Source organism: Leucoraja erinacea, chromosome 21 (genome assembly GCF_028641065.1).
Source record: "Leucoraja erinacea ecotype New England chromosome 21, Leri_hhj_1, whole genome shotgun sequence".
NCBI lineage: Eukaryota > Metazoa > Chordata > Chondrichthyes > Rajiformes > Rajidae > Leucoraja > Leucoraja erinaceus.
The window spans coordinates 37,699,376-37,717,600 of NC_073397.1; the positions used below are offsets into that span (position 1 = coordinate 37,699,376).

General features: G+C 46.5%; 1 protein-coding gene across 1 annotated transcript in view; it reads right to left on the reverse strand.

Moving 5' to 3' along the window:
- Positions 1-18,225, reverse strand: part of l3mbtl1 (L3MBTL histone methyl-lysine binding protein 1) — a 44,666-nt gene that overhangs the window by 12,880 nt on the left and 13,561 nt on the right. Inside the window, 9 exon segments of the mRNA XM_055652693.1 lie at positions 3,397-3,510; positions 3,602-3,687; positions 4,496-4,572; positions 7,904-8,055; positions 9,311-9,402; positions 10,414-10,549; positions 11,540-11,644; positions 12,360-12,454; positions 15,512-15,626. Coding sequence (XP_055508668.1) covers positions 3,397-3,510; positions 3,602-3,687; positions 4,496-4,572; positions 7,904-8,055; positions 9,311-9,402; positions 10,414-10,549; positions 11,540-11,644; positions 12,360-12,454; positions 15,512-15,626 — 972 coding nt within the window.

Here is an 18,225-nt window from a genome sequence, read left to right on the forward strand (position 1 = left end):
CCTGAACTTAAAGAAAGGTAACTTTGAGGGTATGAGACGTGAATTGGCCAAGATAGACTGGCGATTGATTCTTAATGGGTTGACGGTGGATATGCAATGGAAGGCATTTAAAAACTGCATGGATGAACTACAACAATTGTTCATCCCAGTTTGGCAAAAGAATAAATCAGGGAAGGTAGTGCATCCATGGATAACAAGGGAAATCAGGGATAGTATCAAAACAAAAGATGAAGCGTACAAATTAGCCAGAAAAAGCAGCCTAGCAGAGGACTGGGAGAAATTCAGAGTCCAGCAGAGGACAAAGGGCTTAATTAGGAAAGGGAAAATAGATTATGAAAGAAAACTGGCAGGGAACATAAAAACTGACTGCAAAAGTTTTTATAGATATGTGAAAAGAAAGAGATTAGTTAAAACAAATGTAGGTCGCTTGCAGTCAGAAACGGGTGAATTGATCATGGGGAACAAGGACATGGCAGACCAATTGAATAACTACTTTGGTTCTGTCTTCACTAAGGAAGACATAAATGATCTGCCAGAAATATCAGGGGACCGGGGGTCAAATGAGATGGAGGAAAATGAGTGAAATCCAGGTTAGCCGGGAAGTGGTGTTAGGTAAATTGAATGGATTAAAGGCCGATAAATCCCCAGGGCCAGATAGGCTGCATCCCAGAGTACTTAAGGAAGTAGCCCCAGAAATAGTGGATGCATTAGTGATCATTTTTCAAAACTCTTTAGATTCTGGAGTAGTTCCTGAGGATTGGAGGGTAGCAAACGTAACCCCACTTTTTAAAAAGGTAGGGAGAGAGAAAACGGGGAATTACAGACCAGTTAGTCTAACATCGGTATTGGGGAAACTGCTAGAGTCAGTTATTAAAGATGGGATAGCAGCACATTTGGAAAGTGGTGAAATCATTGGACAAAGTCAGCATGGATTTACGAAAGGTAAATCATGTCTGACGAATCTTATAGAATTTTTCAAGGATGTAACTAGTAGCGTGGATAGGGGAGAACCAGTGGATGCGTTATATCTGGACTTCCAGAAGGCTGTCGACAAGGTACCACATAAGAGATTAGTATAAAAACTTAAAGCACACGGTATTGGGGGTTCAGTATTGATGTGGATAGAAAACTGGCTGGCAAACAGGAAGCAAAGAGTAGGAGTAAACGGGTCCTTTTCACAATGGCAGGCAGTGACTAGTGGGGTACCGCAAGGCTCAGTGTTGGGACCCCAGCTATTTACGATATATATTAATGATTTGGACGAGGGAATTGAAGGCAAAATCTCCAAGTTTGCGGATGACACGAAGCTGGGGGGCAGTGTTAGCTGTGAGGAGGATGCTAGGAGACTGCAAGGGTGACTTGGATAGGCTGGGTGAGTGGGCAAATGTTTGGCAGATGCAGTGTAATGTGGATAAATGTGAGGTTATCCATTTTGGTGGCAAAAACAGGAAAGTAGACTATTATCTGAATGGTGGCCGATTGGGAAAAGGGGAGATGCAATGAGACCTGGGTGTCATGGTACACCAGTCATTGAAAGTAGGCATGCAGGTGCAGCAGGAAGTGAAGAAGGCGAATGGTATGTTAGCATTCATAGCAAAAGGATTTGAGTATAGGAGCAGAGAGGTTCTACTGCAGTTGTACAGGGTCTTGGTGAGACCACACCTGGAGTATTGTGTACAGTTTTGGTCTCCTAATCTGAGGAAAGACATTATTGCCATAGAGGGAGTGCAGAGAAGGTTCACCAGACTGATTCCTGGGATGTCAGGACTTTCATATGAAGAAAGACTGGATAGACTCGGCTTGTACTCGCTAGAATTTAGAAGATTGAGGGAGGGATCTTATAGAAACTTACAAAATTCTTAAGGGGTTGGACAGGCTAGATGCAGGAAGATTATTCCCGATGTTGGGGAAGTCCAGAACTAGGGGTCACAGTTTAAGGATAAGAGGAGGTCTTTTAGGACCGAGATGAGAAAAACATTTTTTACACAGAGAGTGGTGAATCTGTGGGATTCTCTGCCACAGAAGTTAGTTGAGGCCACAGTTCATTGGCTATATTTAAGAGGGAGTTAGATGTGGGCCCTTGTGGCTAAAGGGATCAGGGGGTATGGAGAGAAGGCAGGTACAGGATACTGAGTTGGATGATCAGCCATGATCATATTGAATGGCGGTGCAGGCTCGAAGGGCCGAATGGCCTCTACTCCTGCACCTATTTTCTATGTTTCTATTATGATAATGAGAGGAATAGATCGGGTAAATGCACAGAGTCTCTTGGCCAGAGTAGGGAAATTGGGAATCAGAGGACAGAGCGAAAGATTTAATCGGAACCTGAGGGGCAACCTTTGTTTAATACATAGGGTGGTGGGTGTATGGAACGAGCTGCCGGAGTAGGTAGTTGAAGCAGGGACTATCACAATGTTTAAGAAACACTTAGACAGGTGCATGGATAGGACACGTGGAGAGAGATAGGAGCCAAACGCGGGCAGGTGGGACTAGTGTAGATGGGGCATGTTGGTCGGCATGGGCAAGTTGGGCCGAAGGGCCTGTTTCCGTGCTGGGTCTTGCGAATGAAACATAAAGCAAAGGAATAGTTAGATCTCAAGCCGGGCGTTGAGCAGCCAGGTTGTTGCCTCTGTTGGCGTCAATATCTGCCAGGGACACGCGGGAATAGGGGCAGGCGGCAGGCAGCCAACCGCTGTGGACCCGCGAATGGCCATCTTGGCCAGGCCCAGGAGCAGGACCAAGCAGACCCCTCTTCCCTGTGTACCAGGTGCCCAAACATCAATAACGTTGTACTAAAGTGGAGCCAAAACTTGAGGAGCAGGGGCTGCAACCTCTCACACTCCATGCAGACGTGGAACATGGTCTCTTCATCGCCACAGAAGTGACGGGTTGCCTTCCACTCCTATGACCACTTGGTGGCTATCCAGTGTGCTGTTGTCTCAGTTGGCTGGATGGATGGATGGATGGATGGATGGATGGATGGATGGGTGGATGGATGGATGGGTGGATGGGTGGATGGATGGATGGATGGATGGATGGATGGATGGATGGATGGATGGATGGATGGATGGATGGATGGAGGGATGGATGGAGGGATGGATGGATGGATGGATGATGGATGGATGGATGGATGGATGGATGGATGGATGGATGGATGGAGGGGTGGATGGATGGATGGATGGAGGGATGGAGGGATGGATGGATGGATGGATGGATGGATGGAGGGATGGATGGATGGATGGATGGATGGATGGATGGATGGATGGATGGATGGAGGGATGGATGGATGGATGGATGGATGGATGCTAGGACTTGTTTTCCACGACGCTGTGACTCAGTATACTTTGTGACAGTTCGAGGTGCAGACTATTGCAGTGGAGAAACATCATTTATTACCTTTAACCTGTGATCATCATCAACATCTACAACAGTGGCCACACGCACCAGCCTAGGATTACGCCGGTCAACAGCTTCCAGCTTCATGTTGATCTGGAAGGTGTGCAGTGGCCGCTGAAACAGAAGGAAATAAAGTCGTCGAACGCTGCAAACTGCATTTCACCAGAAGAATCCACACAGTAAATATGAAAAGCATGTTGCTCACTGTTTTAAATGCACGAGCAGGGGCAGCAGTGGATCCAGTCTCCTCCAGGTATCTGTCCCAGGCAAACTGCTCGGGCTGGAGGTAACCTGGAGGGTCAGAGCTTCCGTTAGTCCCTGTAGGAGGCGATGTTGCACTTTACCCCTAGCCCTATACCTGACTTTACTCTGATAGAAACATAGACAATAGGTGCAGGAGTAGGCCATTCGGCCCTTCGAGCCAGCACCGCCATTCAATATGATCATCCCCAATCAGTACCCCGTTCCTGTTTTTCCCCATATCGTTGATTCCTTTAGCCCCAAGAGCTGATCTATCTCTCCCTCCTAACCCCATTCTCCTGCCTTCTCCCCATAACATCTGACACCCGCACTAATCAAGAATCTATCTATCTCTGCCTTAAATATATTCATTGACTTGGCCTCCACAGCCTTCTGTGGCGAAGAATTCCACAGATTTACCACCAACTGACTAAAGAAATTCCTCCTCTTGTCCTTCTTAAAAGAATGCCCTTTAATTCTGAGGCTGTGACCTCTAGTCCTAGACTCTCCCACTAGTGGAAACATCCTCTCCACATCCACCCTATCCAAGCCTTTCACTATTCTGTACACCCCTCATCCATCTAAACACCAGCGAGTACAGGCCCAATGCCGTCAAACGCTCATTATAGGTTAACCCGCTAATTCCTGGGATCATTCTTGTAAACCTCCTCTGGATCCTCTCCAGAGCCAGCACATCCTTCCTCAGATATGGTGCCCAAAATTGCTCACAATATTCCAAATGCGGCCTGACCAGTGCCTTATAGAGCCTCAGCAATACATCCCTGTTTTGGTACACAAGCCATCTTGAAGTAAATGCCGCATTGAGTTTGCTTCATTGAGAGCCTTGTTCTCCTCTTACCTTGCGGAGGAGTCAGGGGTTTTCCATGTTGCTGGCACCAGCCCACAGGATGGATGTAGGGACTGCTAGCGTCACACCTGGCACAGAAATACCTTATTACAGGTGGCTGGCCCAACCATCACCTGTCTCAGAGTGGCACACAGCCCCGAGCACAAAAGCACAAAGATAGCAACTACATTCTCAAAGGGAGAACATGCAAACTCCACACAGACAGCACCTCAGGTCTCAACTGAATCTGGATCTCTGGCGCTGTGGGGTCGCGGTTTATTATTAGCCGAGCCACTGTGTAGTCCATTCTAGAACATTCTAACTTCTGAATAGGATGCGTTGAAAGATGAGTTCTTTAGTTTAGTTTAGACAGCCCCTTCAGCCCACCGAGTCCGCACTGACCAGCGATCCCCGCACGCTAACACTATCCTACACACACTAGGGACAATTTACATTTATACCAGGTAGACAAAAATGCTGGAGAAACTCAGCGGGTAAGAGCAGCTATGGAGCGAAGGAAATAGGCGACGTTTCGGGTCGAAACCCTTCTTCAGACTCATTTATACCACGCCATTTAACCTACAAACTTGTACGTCTTTGGAATGGTGGGAGGAAACTGAAGATCTCGGAGAAAACCCACGCAAGTCACGGGGAAAGCGTACAAACTCCGTACAGACAGCGCCCGTGGTCAGGATCGAACCCGGGTCTCTGGCGCTGTGAGGCAGCGACTCTACCGCTGCGCCACCGTGTATTTATTCTGAGGCCTGATTGGAGGAGAGGGAATGTGGGCGTTATGTGTCAACTACTGAATGTTGCTGCAATAACTAGAATGCATCCCGATCTTCCTACCTACCTCATTGCAGGCCTGCACTTTTTCCTCCATACGCTGTAACATTATATTCCGCACGCAGGTACTTTACTCTTTGCACTGCATGTGTACTCGTGTGTGTGGCTAGATTGTTCTCATGTATAGAGTGATCTGATTTAATCGGACACGACACAAACAAAAGCTTCTGACAGTATCTCGGCATACGTGACATTACTAAACCAACACCAAATGACTGTGTGTTGTAACTACACTACAATGCTGGGTCTGGCACGGTGGCACAGCGGTAGAGTTGCTACCTCACAGCGCCGGAGACCCGGGTTCCATCCCGACTACGGCTGCTGTCTGTACGGAGTTTGCACGTTCTCCCCGTGACCGCGTGGGTTTTCTCCGAGATCTTAGGTTTCCTCCCACACACCAAAGACGTACAGGTTCGTTGGTTAATTGGCTTGGTGTATGTGTTTAAATTGTCCCTAGTGTGTGTGGGGGAGTCCAGAACCAGGAGCCACAGTTTAAGAATAAGGAGTAAGCCATTTAGAACGGAGACGAGGAAAAACTTCTTCACACAGAGAGTTGTGAGTCTGTGGAATTCTCTGCCTCAGAGGGCGGTGGAGGCCGGTTCTCTGGATACTTTCAAGAGAGAGCTAGATAGGGCTCTTAAAGATAACGGAGTCAGTGGATATGGGGAGAAGGCAGGAACGGGGTACTGATTGTGGATGATCAGCCATGATCACACTGAATGGCAGTGCTGGCTCGAAGGGCCGAATGGCCTACTCCTGCACCTATTGTCTATTGTGTATAGTACTAGTGTGCGGGGATCGCTGGTCGGCACGGACTCGGTGGGCCGAAGGACCCGTTTCCGCGCTGTATCTCTAAACTAAACTAATTGCTGCAATGTCTTTAGAATTACAATTCACAACCATGGATAAAACTCAGTTTTAGTTGCAGGTACATCACAGGATGGGTTATAGGGAGTAGCTCAGATTTAGAGCTGACATACCCAGGGCCCATAATCTGGGGACATAGAACGGGGTTGAGAGGGAACGATAGATCAGCCATGAATGAATGGCGGAGTAGACTCAATGGGCCGAATGGCCTAATTCTGCTGGTAGAACCTATGAACTAAACTGTGACAGGATGTGAACCTGCATCTAACTTCATATTTCTTGCGTGTTTCGAGAGGAGAGCTGGGATAATCAGCAGGTTATTTGATTCATGGACAGGCCAGACAACAGGAGTAGACCATTCTCAACGCTGCCCCAGCACTGATGGCTTGTCTCAGCTGTTCCCCATCACATACAGTGAGGCACCCTCCGACACACATAATCCTGCTTTTTACACAATTCATTCACCGTGCAAATCTCATAAAACACATTAATTTACAATGAGAAAACTGAAACCATATGATGCTGTAATATGATAATTGATTTAAAATGTCACAAGTTCATGGAATACGCCATTCATTAACTCTGAAGAAGGGTCTCGACCCGAAACGTCACCCATTCCTTCTCTCCAGAGATGCTGCCTGTCCCGCTGAGTTACTCCAGCTTTTTGAGTCTACCCATGCCATACATTAAGATCTTATGATTAGTGAGGGTGTCAGGAGGTATGGGGAGCAGGCAGGAGAATGGGGTTAGAGGGGAGAGATAGATCAGCCATGATTGAATGGCGGAGTAGACTTGATGGGCCGAGTGGCCTAATTCCACTCCTATCCCTTATGAACCTATAAATCAGGAGTGAACCACTCAGGGGGCACAAGGCACCTGAATCTTCAAATGCCTCGAGCTCCGTAATACCAGAGTCTGTGAGACAACGCAGCTACCAACAACCTCACACCTACCTGAGCACAGGAGGAAAGTAAAAACACACTGCAGAAAAAAATAATCAGAATCGTTTTAATACTTTGTCAGGGTTTTTGTTGCAGTAATTTCCCTCTTCAATCTAAGCCAGTGGGTCCCAACGTGGGGTGTACGCCCCACAGGGGGGCAATTTAATTTTTAAGGGGGGCAATTGAGCGCGACTAGGGAGGTCTGGGTCCAAATTTTCGATTTTTATTTTTTAGGATTTTCCATCAGGTAAACATATGTAGTTTATGTTTCAGATGTTAGTGCTGGAGTTTGAGTAAATCAGGCAGCATCTGTGGAAAACATCTTTATTGTGTAGTTATCACAACCAAGGTATTAACTCAGCGGGTTAAGCTTCTTCAGCTGAAACATGGATAGTTGACTTTTTACAGAGTGCTGGAGAATTCATATATCACCAGCATCTGGGGGGGGGGGGGGGGGGCATATAAAATTCAAGGACTGATCAGGCATGAATTAACCGAATGAGTAGAAACAACAAACTGCAGATGCTGGTTTCCGTTTCACAGAGTGCTGGAGTAACTCAGCGGGTCAGGCAGCATCTGTGGAGAACATGGATAGGTGACGTTTCAGGTCAGGACCTTCTTCAGATCTAGTTAGTTAGTCTAAATGAGTTGTGTTTTCTCTTTGTATCTCATTATTTCTCTTTCTCCTGCCCCTTTCCACATTGGCTTTTCCTGCTCCCATTTATTTGTTCACCTGCCAGATTCAGTGACCGATCGAGAAGCTTACCAGTAATCATAGGTGTCGTCCCAGTTGTCGAAGTGCACCAGAAACCTGCTGTCCACAATGTCTGTCACTGTGGCCACACAGATCAGCGATGGGTTCATCCGATCCACTGCCTCCAGCTTCATCCCAACACGGAATCCCAGGGGCAGGACTGCCTGACAAAGAACATCATCAACATCGTCGCCAACTAACATGCCCCAACTGTGTTCACAATATGGCTCTGCTTCTCCAAGATCAGATAATAAGTCATAAGACAAACATACAATGTCACCGTTTTAAATAAAGGTTCATGTGATAGGAGCAGAATTAGGCCATTCGGCCCATCAAGTCTACTCCGCCATTCAATCATGGCTGATCTATCTCTCCCTCCTAACCCCATTCTCCCCATAATCCATGAGAAGGGCTTGCTAGTTAGGGAGAGGGCCAGCTAGTTAGGGAGAGGGCTTGCTAGTTAGGGAGAGGGCTGGCTAGTTAGGGAGAGGGCTGGCTAGTTAGGGAGAGGGCTGGCTAGTTAGGGAAAGGGCTTGCTAGTTAGGGAGAGGGCTGGCTAGTTAGGGAGAGGGCTGGCTAGTTAGGGAGAGGGCTTGCTAGTTAGGGAGAGGGCCAGCTAGTTAGGGAGAGGGCCAGCTAGTTAGGGAGAGGGCCAGCTAGTTAGGGAGAGGGCCAGCTAGTTAGGGAAAGGGCCAGCTAGTTAGGGAGAGGGCTTGCTAGTTAGGGAGAGGGCCAGCTAGCTAGTTAGGGAGAGGGCCCTGCTAGTTAGGGAGAGGGCCTGCTAGTTAGGGAGAGGGCTTGCTAGTTAGGGAGAGGGCCAGCTAGTTAGGGAGAGGGCTGTTAGCTAGTTAGGGAGAGGGCCAGCTAGTTAGGGAGAGGGCTTGCTAGTTAGGGAGAGGGCTTGCTAGTTAGGGAGAGGGCCAGCTAGTTAGGGAGAGGGCTTGCTAGTTAGGGAGAGGGCCAGCTAGTTAGGGAGAGGGCTTGCTAGTTAGGGAGAGGGCTTGCTAGTTAGGGAGAGGGCCTGCTAGTTAGGGAGAGGGCCTGCTAGTTAGGGAGAGGGCCAGCTAGTTAGGGAGAGGGCCAGCTAGTTAGGGAGAGGGCCTGCTAGTTAGGGAGAGGGCCAGCTAGTTAGGGAAAGGGCTTGCTAGTTAGGGAGAGGGCTTGCTAGTTAGGGAGAGGGCTTGCTAGTTAGGGAGAGGGCTTGCTAGTTAGGGAGAGGGCTTGCTAGTTAGGGAGAGGGCTTGCTAGTTAGGGAGAGGGCTTGCTAGTTAGGGAGCGGGCTTGCTAGTTAGGGAAAGGGACAGCTAGTTAGGGAAAGGACTTGCTAGTTAAGGAGAGGGCCTGCTAGTTAGGGAGAGGGCCGGCTAGTTAGGGAGAGCCCAGCCTGAGAGAGAGCGTTCGGATGGAGCGGGAACTCACTGTGTTTTGACTGATGAAGAGATGTTTGGCAGCAGCCTGTGACTTGGTGACCCGCAGGTAAGTTGGCCAGCTGAATTCTCCATCCTTGTAGCCTGTAATGGGAGCACATCCCTTGTGTATATGTGATTCTGAAGTGCTGACCAAAGATTATAGAGCAGAGCAAGATACACCACTCCTCCGAAATCCAATGGACTGACATGTAGTACGTAACAGTTATACAATCTGCTCTTACATCAGGTCGCAGGGAAAAGCAAAGATACTAGAGGCTCCTCTAAGAGGACATTTCCTCCACTCCTGAGTTGATCCAGGACTGATTCTCGGTTGGTCCCCCCGATACCAGATGAAGGTGGCCGGCGGGGAGAGCCTCAAGCGTTCCCGAGCCAGCGGGCCGGCAATGCTCCTCTAGTATCTTTGGTGTAATCAGTATTGCAGGGAGCAGTGTGTTATACAGCATCGATCACTTCACATATTTAGTTCATGTTATTGTAAATTGCAGCTCAGTAAAATGGCGTCATGTCATACCCATGTCACACTACGCTTGTTTCGCAGAGTGACACATCTTGCTCTGCTCTATAATCTTTGATGATTATTGCCATCTTGTGGCAGCACAGAGTCTTGTTTCATTAATGTTGGCCCTCAGTTGCTGCCAGACTGCAAGAGAATAAATCCTGGACATTTTCTAAAGCTTTAGAATATTCATTATAAAGCACAGCAAAATAGTAATGATACAGAACAGAACAGCAAACACATTTATCAGCGGTAGAGTTGCTGCCTCACAGCGCCAGAGACCCGGGGTCCATCCTGACTACGGGTGCTGTCTGTACAAAGTTTGTACATTCTCGCTGTGACCTGGGTGTAGGATGGTGTTAATGTGCGGGGATCGCTGGTCGGCACGGACATGGAGGGCCAAAGGGCCTGTTTCCGCGATGTCACAGATGATATAACGTTCTGGCACATGTTGAATTCTGAATGGCATATTTGACAAGAAATCACTGTTCTGTGGAGGGGTGGCCATTTAATGTATCTCTATACGGGGCAGGGCAGGGCGGGGCGCGTTGGACAATTGCGTTACCCTAAAGCAGGTGGACCAAGGTGTTCCTCACCTCTGGGCAGATACAAGCGGTGACCTGTCTTCTCACACCAGCCCGCAGGATGGATGTCTGGGCTATCAGCGTTCACCCAGAAATCATGACCTTCAGAATATCCGTCAAAGTGGAGCCGCACCCGATAACCACAGACCTTCGAGAACAAGATAGGAGCAGAATTAGGCCATTCAGCCCATCATGTCTACTCCACCATTCAATCATGAATACCCCACTCTATAAACCTTCCCTTGCCAATACCCCAGGGATCTCGACCCGAAACATCACCCATTCCTTCTCTCCAGAGATGCTGCCTGTCCCACTGAGTTACTCCAGCTTTTTGTCTATCTTCCCTTGTCAATACCCCACTCCCTGCACCTTCCCATGTCCATATCCATATTGGAAGATAGACACAAAATGCTGGAGTAACTCAGCGGGACAGGCAGCATCTCTGGAGCAAAGGAATGGGCAACGTTTCGGGTCAAGACCCTTTTTCATGTCAGGGGAGTGGGCGGGACAGAGATAGAACATGGTCGGAGACAGTAAGACTGGTGGGAGAACTGGGAAGGGGGAGGGGATGGAGGGAGAGGGAAAGCAAGGGCTATTTGAAGTGAGATAGAAGAAGGGCCTCAACCCAAAACGTTGCCTATTTCCTTCGCTCCATAGATGCTGCCTCATCCACTCAGTTTCTCCAGAATTTTTGTCTACCTTTGAAGTTAGATAGACCTCAGTTTATTGGTCTGTTCGTGTCACACAATAGTTCTCTGTATGACATTTATTTGCATCTGTCAGCAAGAGAGCAACATTCAAATATTAATGAGGTAGATGAGATTGGCGATATATGACGAACATATTATGTTTGTTGCAGACAAATGCCCCCGTCTGTTATTGTTTCTAATCCCAGTGTAAACAGTGGCTCATTAACAGGATGCTCGTGTATTGAAATAATGCAAATACTTTAAGCTCAAAACAATTTACATATTTAAATATATATTTGTCCTGCATGGGACCTTTTTAGGAGGATTATTTTTTCTGCATTTTTGTCTCCTTGCTTATTATAAGTTGAATATTTTATCAATGTTCCAGCTGCTAATCTCTGCCGGGAAAATAAACCGTGGCCATTACATGTAAAGTTGGCTTGGAGTACCTCAAACACGGTGAGTACAAAGTACATGGATGGGTGAGTAGGATCGATGCCCTCCAACTTCATGCCGACTTTGAACGCATTCCTAGTCAGCGGATACGACTGGTACTGTCCAAGGGAAGAAAATTGTGGTCACATTATAAACTAACGCAATTCATCGCCGTGACTGCAATTAATTGAAATATCTATAACCATCTTCAATTATCTATCCTCTGCCTCGGCCTTTGTATATTTAATGATTATTCAGGGACATCATGAGCTAAAGTGCCCTTTACAGTGCGCTATAAAATTCTGCAGCACATAATTGATGTTACACAAAGAACAATACACATTGATTGCAATTCATATTTGTCAAATAACACTGGGACGTCAGAGATTCAGGAGCAATCTATTTTGTTTTTAAAGCCATTTTGTTAAATTTGTTTTTAAAGTTATTATCCTAAGGGGCCTGTCCCACTTACGCAACTTTTTCGGCAATTTGCGGGCACCCGTCATAGTCGCAGCATGTTGTAAATCCAGCGGCGAGAAGACAAATATACGACTCTTTGGGCGACTACTCACTACCGTACAGGCTGTGTGTGTGTGTGTGTGTGTGTGTGTGTGTGTGTGTGTGTGTGTGTGTGTGTGTGTGTGTGTGTGTGTGTGTGTGTGTGTGTGTGTGTGTGTGTGTGTGTGTGTGTGTGTGTGTGTGTGTGTGTGTGTGTGTGTGCACATGTCGCAGGGTGACTGACTCCGCTATTGGTCGTGAGTAGTCGCCCAAAATACATTTCTCTCAGGTTTAGTATTTCAGAAAACACAATAAAAGAAACCTGATGATTATTACCTCTCGGAACAGTTTGACAGGAGCAGCAAGAGACTTTTCCTCTTCTAGGTACAAAGCCCATGACGAGAGTTTGTTCTTTCCAACCACAGAAACAGCTGAAATAAAATACATCATAGTTTTTATGTTTTTTAAGTTTGGAAATATTGCATATTCTTTCAGAATACCCAATACTCAACTAATCGGGATGCTGAGTTGGACATCTTTTGTTTAGCACTCATTTGTTTAGCACTCAACGGCATTTCGTTTCGACATCAAGGGGTCCAAATGACAATTAAATGTATCTTGTATCTTCTGCAGGAGATCAGTTTTAACATTAACTTAGGTACACAAAAATGCTGGAGAAACTCAGCGGGTGCAGCATCATCTATGGAGCGAAGGAAATAGGCAACGTTTCGGGCCAAAACCCTTCTTCACCCTTCTTCAGACAGAAACATAGTTTCAGCTAAAGAGCGAACTCGCTTTCTGCCACCAGGAATCAAAATCCTCTGATCAACTCTCCAAAACAGCCTTTAATATTATCAAGCATTACTCAAACAATGCACCTATTGCATACAATCATTAGACAGAATAAATACAGTTTAAAAAAACACCAGGAAGAATATTCTCGCATGATAATAGCATAAAAAACCACAAGGAATCGAGATACAATGCCACTTTTCACCACATCTTCATAAGGCCATAAGTGAGAGGAGTAGAATGAGGCCATTCGGCCCGTCGTCTACTCCACCATTCAATCACGGCTGATCTATCTCTCCCTCCTAACCCCATTCTCCTGCCTTCTCCCCATAACCTTTGAACACCAGTACTATTCAAGAATCTATCCACAGCCTTCTTATGAGGATAGCTGTGGCAATCGAGCAACAGGAACATTGTCCTGGCATTTGCTGCTCGGCAGAAATGCTACCAAAACCATATCATCAGCAGATCATGTTAGTATTAGATCTCTGGTACAACCGGGGCACGTGTGTGACTTCTCCCAAGCTTCATCACAGAGTATGTATGGTCTCATGTAATTCCTTCCTCCTGTGCACCTGTCCACATTTGTGACTCCAGTAAAGTACATCCAGAATATTTCTGACTCCGACACAAGGCACAGCCAAAGAGGATCGTGTTATCGAGGAATAATATTCGACCTCTTCACTAGCATGCTACATTAGTTCAGTCGCCAATTTAAAATCTCATCACCACACTGGGAGCTTGAGTGTGAGGTTGTGTCTCCATAGCCACCGTGACTTAGCAACTTGGTGTATCAGTATTTGTAGCACCAGCCCGTAAATGTCCTGCCTCTCCTGGGATTGTCCATCACCAGTTTCAAATCCCCCTCTTATAAACGTTGCATGACTTCATCTGGCATCCTCCAAGTCTTGAGCTAAAGAGGTTAGTTGGTTATTGGCTGGTAGCACACTGGATTCTCACAGGGGAGGTTTAGAAAATGAAATAAAAGCAAGTGGCGAAACGTCAAAGTGCATCCCTGGTCGTCAGAAACTCAGAATGTTCCAGACACTTTAGAAGCACATATTTCTATTTTTTCCCCATAACTCAAAATAATTTAAACAAACTTGTAAACTAGCATGAACATTTAATATGTATGTAGACATATGTACGTTTGGTTTAGGTTAGAGATACAGCGCAGAAACAGGCCCTTTGGCCCACTGGGTCCGCGCCGACCAGCGATCTCCGCACATTAACACTATCCTACACCCACTAGGGACAATTTTTACATCCTACACCAAGCCAATTAACCTACAAACCTGTATGTCTTTGGAGTGTGGGAGGAAACCGAAGATCTCGGAGAAAACCCACGCAGGTCACGGGGAGAACGTGCAAACTCCGTACAGACAGCGCCCGTAGTCGGGATCGAGCCCGGATCTCAGGCGCGGCATTCGCTGTAAGACAGCAACTCTACCGCTGCGCCACCGTGACAACGTGCGATATGTACGATCGTGTATAATCAACATGATCTGCTGCTGATATGGTTTTGTGGCATTTCTGCTGCACTGCAAGTGACAAGACAATTATCTGTTGCTGTATTGTGACAGTTATCCTGATAAGATGTAGTTTACTTAATGACATACTTCATGTATGAGGGTCAATAAAGCTGGATTTATCCTCCATCTTATAGTAGAGTTTGCCTTTGTTGCACCACGTGGCAATCAATGACCTTTCAGCTAAGCACAGAAATACTGGGGAGAGGAATACCCACCAGGCTGAGGACAATGTGAGAGGCCAAAACACTGTATAAACGGAGACCTATACACCCTGCAAATGATCAGATGAAATACTTTACAGGACTTCTGTCGGCACAAACATGTCCACAACTCAAAATATTAACTTGGTTTCGCTCTCTACAACTTTTTAGACAATAGTCAATAGGTGCAGGAGTAGGCCATACAGCCCTTCGAGCCAGCACCGCCATTCAATATGATCATGGCTGGCTCGAAGGTCCAAATGGCCTACTCCTGCACCTATTGTCTATTGTCTATCCATGTCCTCCACAGATGCTGCCTGGCCCACTGAGTTGCCATAGAGGGAGTACAGAGAAGGTTCACCAGACTGATTCCTGGGATGGCAGGACTTTCATATGAAGAAAGACTGGATAGATTCGGCTTGTACTCGCTAGAATTTAAAAGATTGAGGGGGGATCTTATAGAAATTTACACAATTCTAAAGGGGTTGGACAGGCTAGATGCAGGAAGATTGTTCCCAATGTTGGGGAAGTCCAGAACAAGGGGTCACAGTTTAAGGATAAGGGGGAAATCTTTTAGGACTGAGATGAGAAAATCATTTTTCACACAGAGAGTGGTGAATCTGTGGAATTCTCTGCCACAGAAGGTAGTTGAGGCCAGTTCATTGGTATATTTAAGAGGGAGTTAGATGTGGCCCTTGTGGCTAAAGGGATCAGGGGGTATGGAGAGAAGGCAGGGATGGGATACTGAGTTGGGTGATCAGCCATGATCATATTGAATGGCGGTGCAGGCTCAAAGGGCCGAATGGCCTCTACTCCTGCACCTATTTTCTATGTTTCTATGTTTCCAGCACTCTGTGTCCATTTGTGTAAATCAGCATATGCAGTTCCTTGTATCTAAACTTTCTTTCATATTTATTAGATTATTTTCTGTTATAAAATGACAGAGGGAGAGGCTGAGACGTACCCTGGCCAGGGAAAGTGAGGTTGTGTTGATCCGGGTGTTGCTGCCTGAAGTCTGTGTAACGGTTGCCATCCATCAGATGTCCCCTGACACTTGTAGAGTCTTTGTTCCTCTCCTCCTACAATAGATCGTGAAGACCCAAGAACAGGCAGCGTTAGCAGTGTATTTAAGGCAGGCATCAATGAGTCAATTGTTTATACTTGGTATTATTTCCCATTTAATTTAAGTTTTAGAAATAAAATGAAGGCTCTGAGTCATCAAACTTTAACAGAGAAAAACGTGAAGTTGCCTCACTTTGTTTAACAACAGTTAGATGGAAGTCAAAATTACAGCTATAAATAGAAACATAGAAACATAGAAATTAGGTGCAGGAGTAGAGGCCATTCGGCCCTTCGAGCCTGCACCGCCATTCAATATGATCATGGCTGATCATCCAACTCAGTATCCCGTACCTGCCTTCTCTCCATACCCTCTGATCCCCTTAGCCATAAGGGCCACATCTAACTCCCTCTTGAATATAGCCAATGAACTGGCCTCGACTACCCTCTGCGGCAGAGAGTTCCAGAGATTCACCACTCTCCGTGTGAAAAAAGTTCTTCTCATCTTGGTTTTAAAGGATTTCCCCCTTATCCTTAAGCTGTGACCCCTTGTCCTGGACTTCCCCAACATCGGGAGCAATCTTCCTACATCTAGCCTGTCCAACCCCTTAAGAATTTTGTAAATGATCTAACCCTAACTGTAATTATATAAATTAAAGGTACAGAAGTGTGAAAACGCACAGCTCCAGATTCAGGGACAGTTTCTTCCCAGCTGTTATCTGGCAACTGAATCATCCTACCACAACCAGAGAGCAGTGCTGAACTACTATCTACCTCATTGGTGACCCTTGGACTATCCTTGATCGGACTTTGCTGGCTTTACCTTGCACTAAACGTTATTCCCTGTTCATGTATCTGTACACTGTGAACGGCTCGATTGTAATCATGTATTGTCTTTCTGCTGACTGGATAACACGCAACAAAAGCTTTTCACTGTACCTCGGTACACATGACAATAAACTAAACTAACTGACTAACTGCACAACAGCAAGATGACCTGTGTGGGAAGGAACTGCAGACCCTGGTTTAAACCGAAGACAGACACAAAATGCTGGAGTGACTCAGCGGGACAGGCAGCATCCCTGGAGAGAAGGAACGGGTGACATTTTGGGTCAGACTAGCAAGACAGCCTTCCAGTCAGTGTGTTTAGAACGGAATATTTGATCTATGTGTGCCCCAACCATAGATGGGCGCACATCAGGAAATTGGGTGTGGAAGACAGATTGGCTGTAGAATTTTATATCCACCAAAATGAATGGACAAACAGACCCTGTGCCCCCATGGACATCTGCTCTCTGGACCCAAATTGTCAAATCTCCACTAATACAGTCAAAAAACAAACTGCCGGAAGTCAGCTAGCAGGTCAGGCAGTATCTGATGAGATAATGGACATACGATAGAGAGAGGAAGAGAACTTCCTCAAAATAAGCATAGTAGAAAGGCCTCAACCCAACGGCATCTGTCCATTCCCTCCACAAACAGACGCTGCCTGAGTTCCTCCAGCACTTGGTGTTTTGCTCAAGATTCCAGCATCTGCAGTTTCTTGTGTCTTCTCTAATGCAGCCACCATAAATCTAATTGTGTGTGAAGAGAAAGCACAAGAAACGTATCACTAACTAGTCAACTCCGGCCCGTGCAGATCTTCTCAAATTTAAATTTAATGTGTAAATTTCTGAAGGTGTTTTTTTATTTTGAAGCGTATGTTGCAAGCAGAAGCCTCCAGGTGGGGCACCCCAGGGCAATGCTGACGACAGGAACTGTACCACAGTGACTGACTGAAGTGACCAATTCTGCAACCACTGACCGTCAACCGTCACTGACCGACCAGAAAGATGTGATATAGAAGATGGCCGGACACGAGGAAGAAGAAGATTTGAAGAGTATTCTAGAGGAACGTGTTTCTAGCTTCAGGTTCCTGGGAGTCAACATGTCCGATGACCTCTCTTGGACCCACAATACCTCAACTCTAATCAAGCAGGCTCACCAGCGTCTCTTCTTCCTGAGGAGACTGAAGAAGGTCCATCTGTCTCCTCAGATCCTGGTGAACTTCTACCGCTGCACCATCGAGAGCATTATAGAAACATAGAAACATAGAAATTAGGTGCAGGAGTAGGCCATTCGGCCCTTCGAGCCTGCACCGCCATTCAATATGATCATGGTTGATCATCCAACTCAGTATCCCGTACCTGCCTTCTCTCCATACCCCCTGATCCCCTTAGCCACAAGGGCCACATCTAACTCCCTCTTAAATATAGCCAATGAACTGGCCTCAACTACCCTCTGTGGCAGAGAGTTCCAGAGATTCACCACTCTCTGCGTGAAAAAAGTTCTTCTCATCTCGGTTTTAAAGGATTTCCCCTTTATCCTTAAGCTGTGACCCCTTGTCCTGGACTTCCCTAACATCGGGAACAATCTTCCTGCATCTAGCCTGTCCAACCCCTTAAGAATTTTGTAAGTTTCTATAAGATCCCCTCTCAATCTTCTAAATTCTAGAGAGTATAAACCAAGTCTATCCAGTCTTTCTTCATAAGACAGTCCTGACATCCCAGGAATCAGTCTGGTGAACCGTCTCTGCACTCCCTCTATGGCAATAATGTCCTTCCTCAGATTAGGAGACCA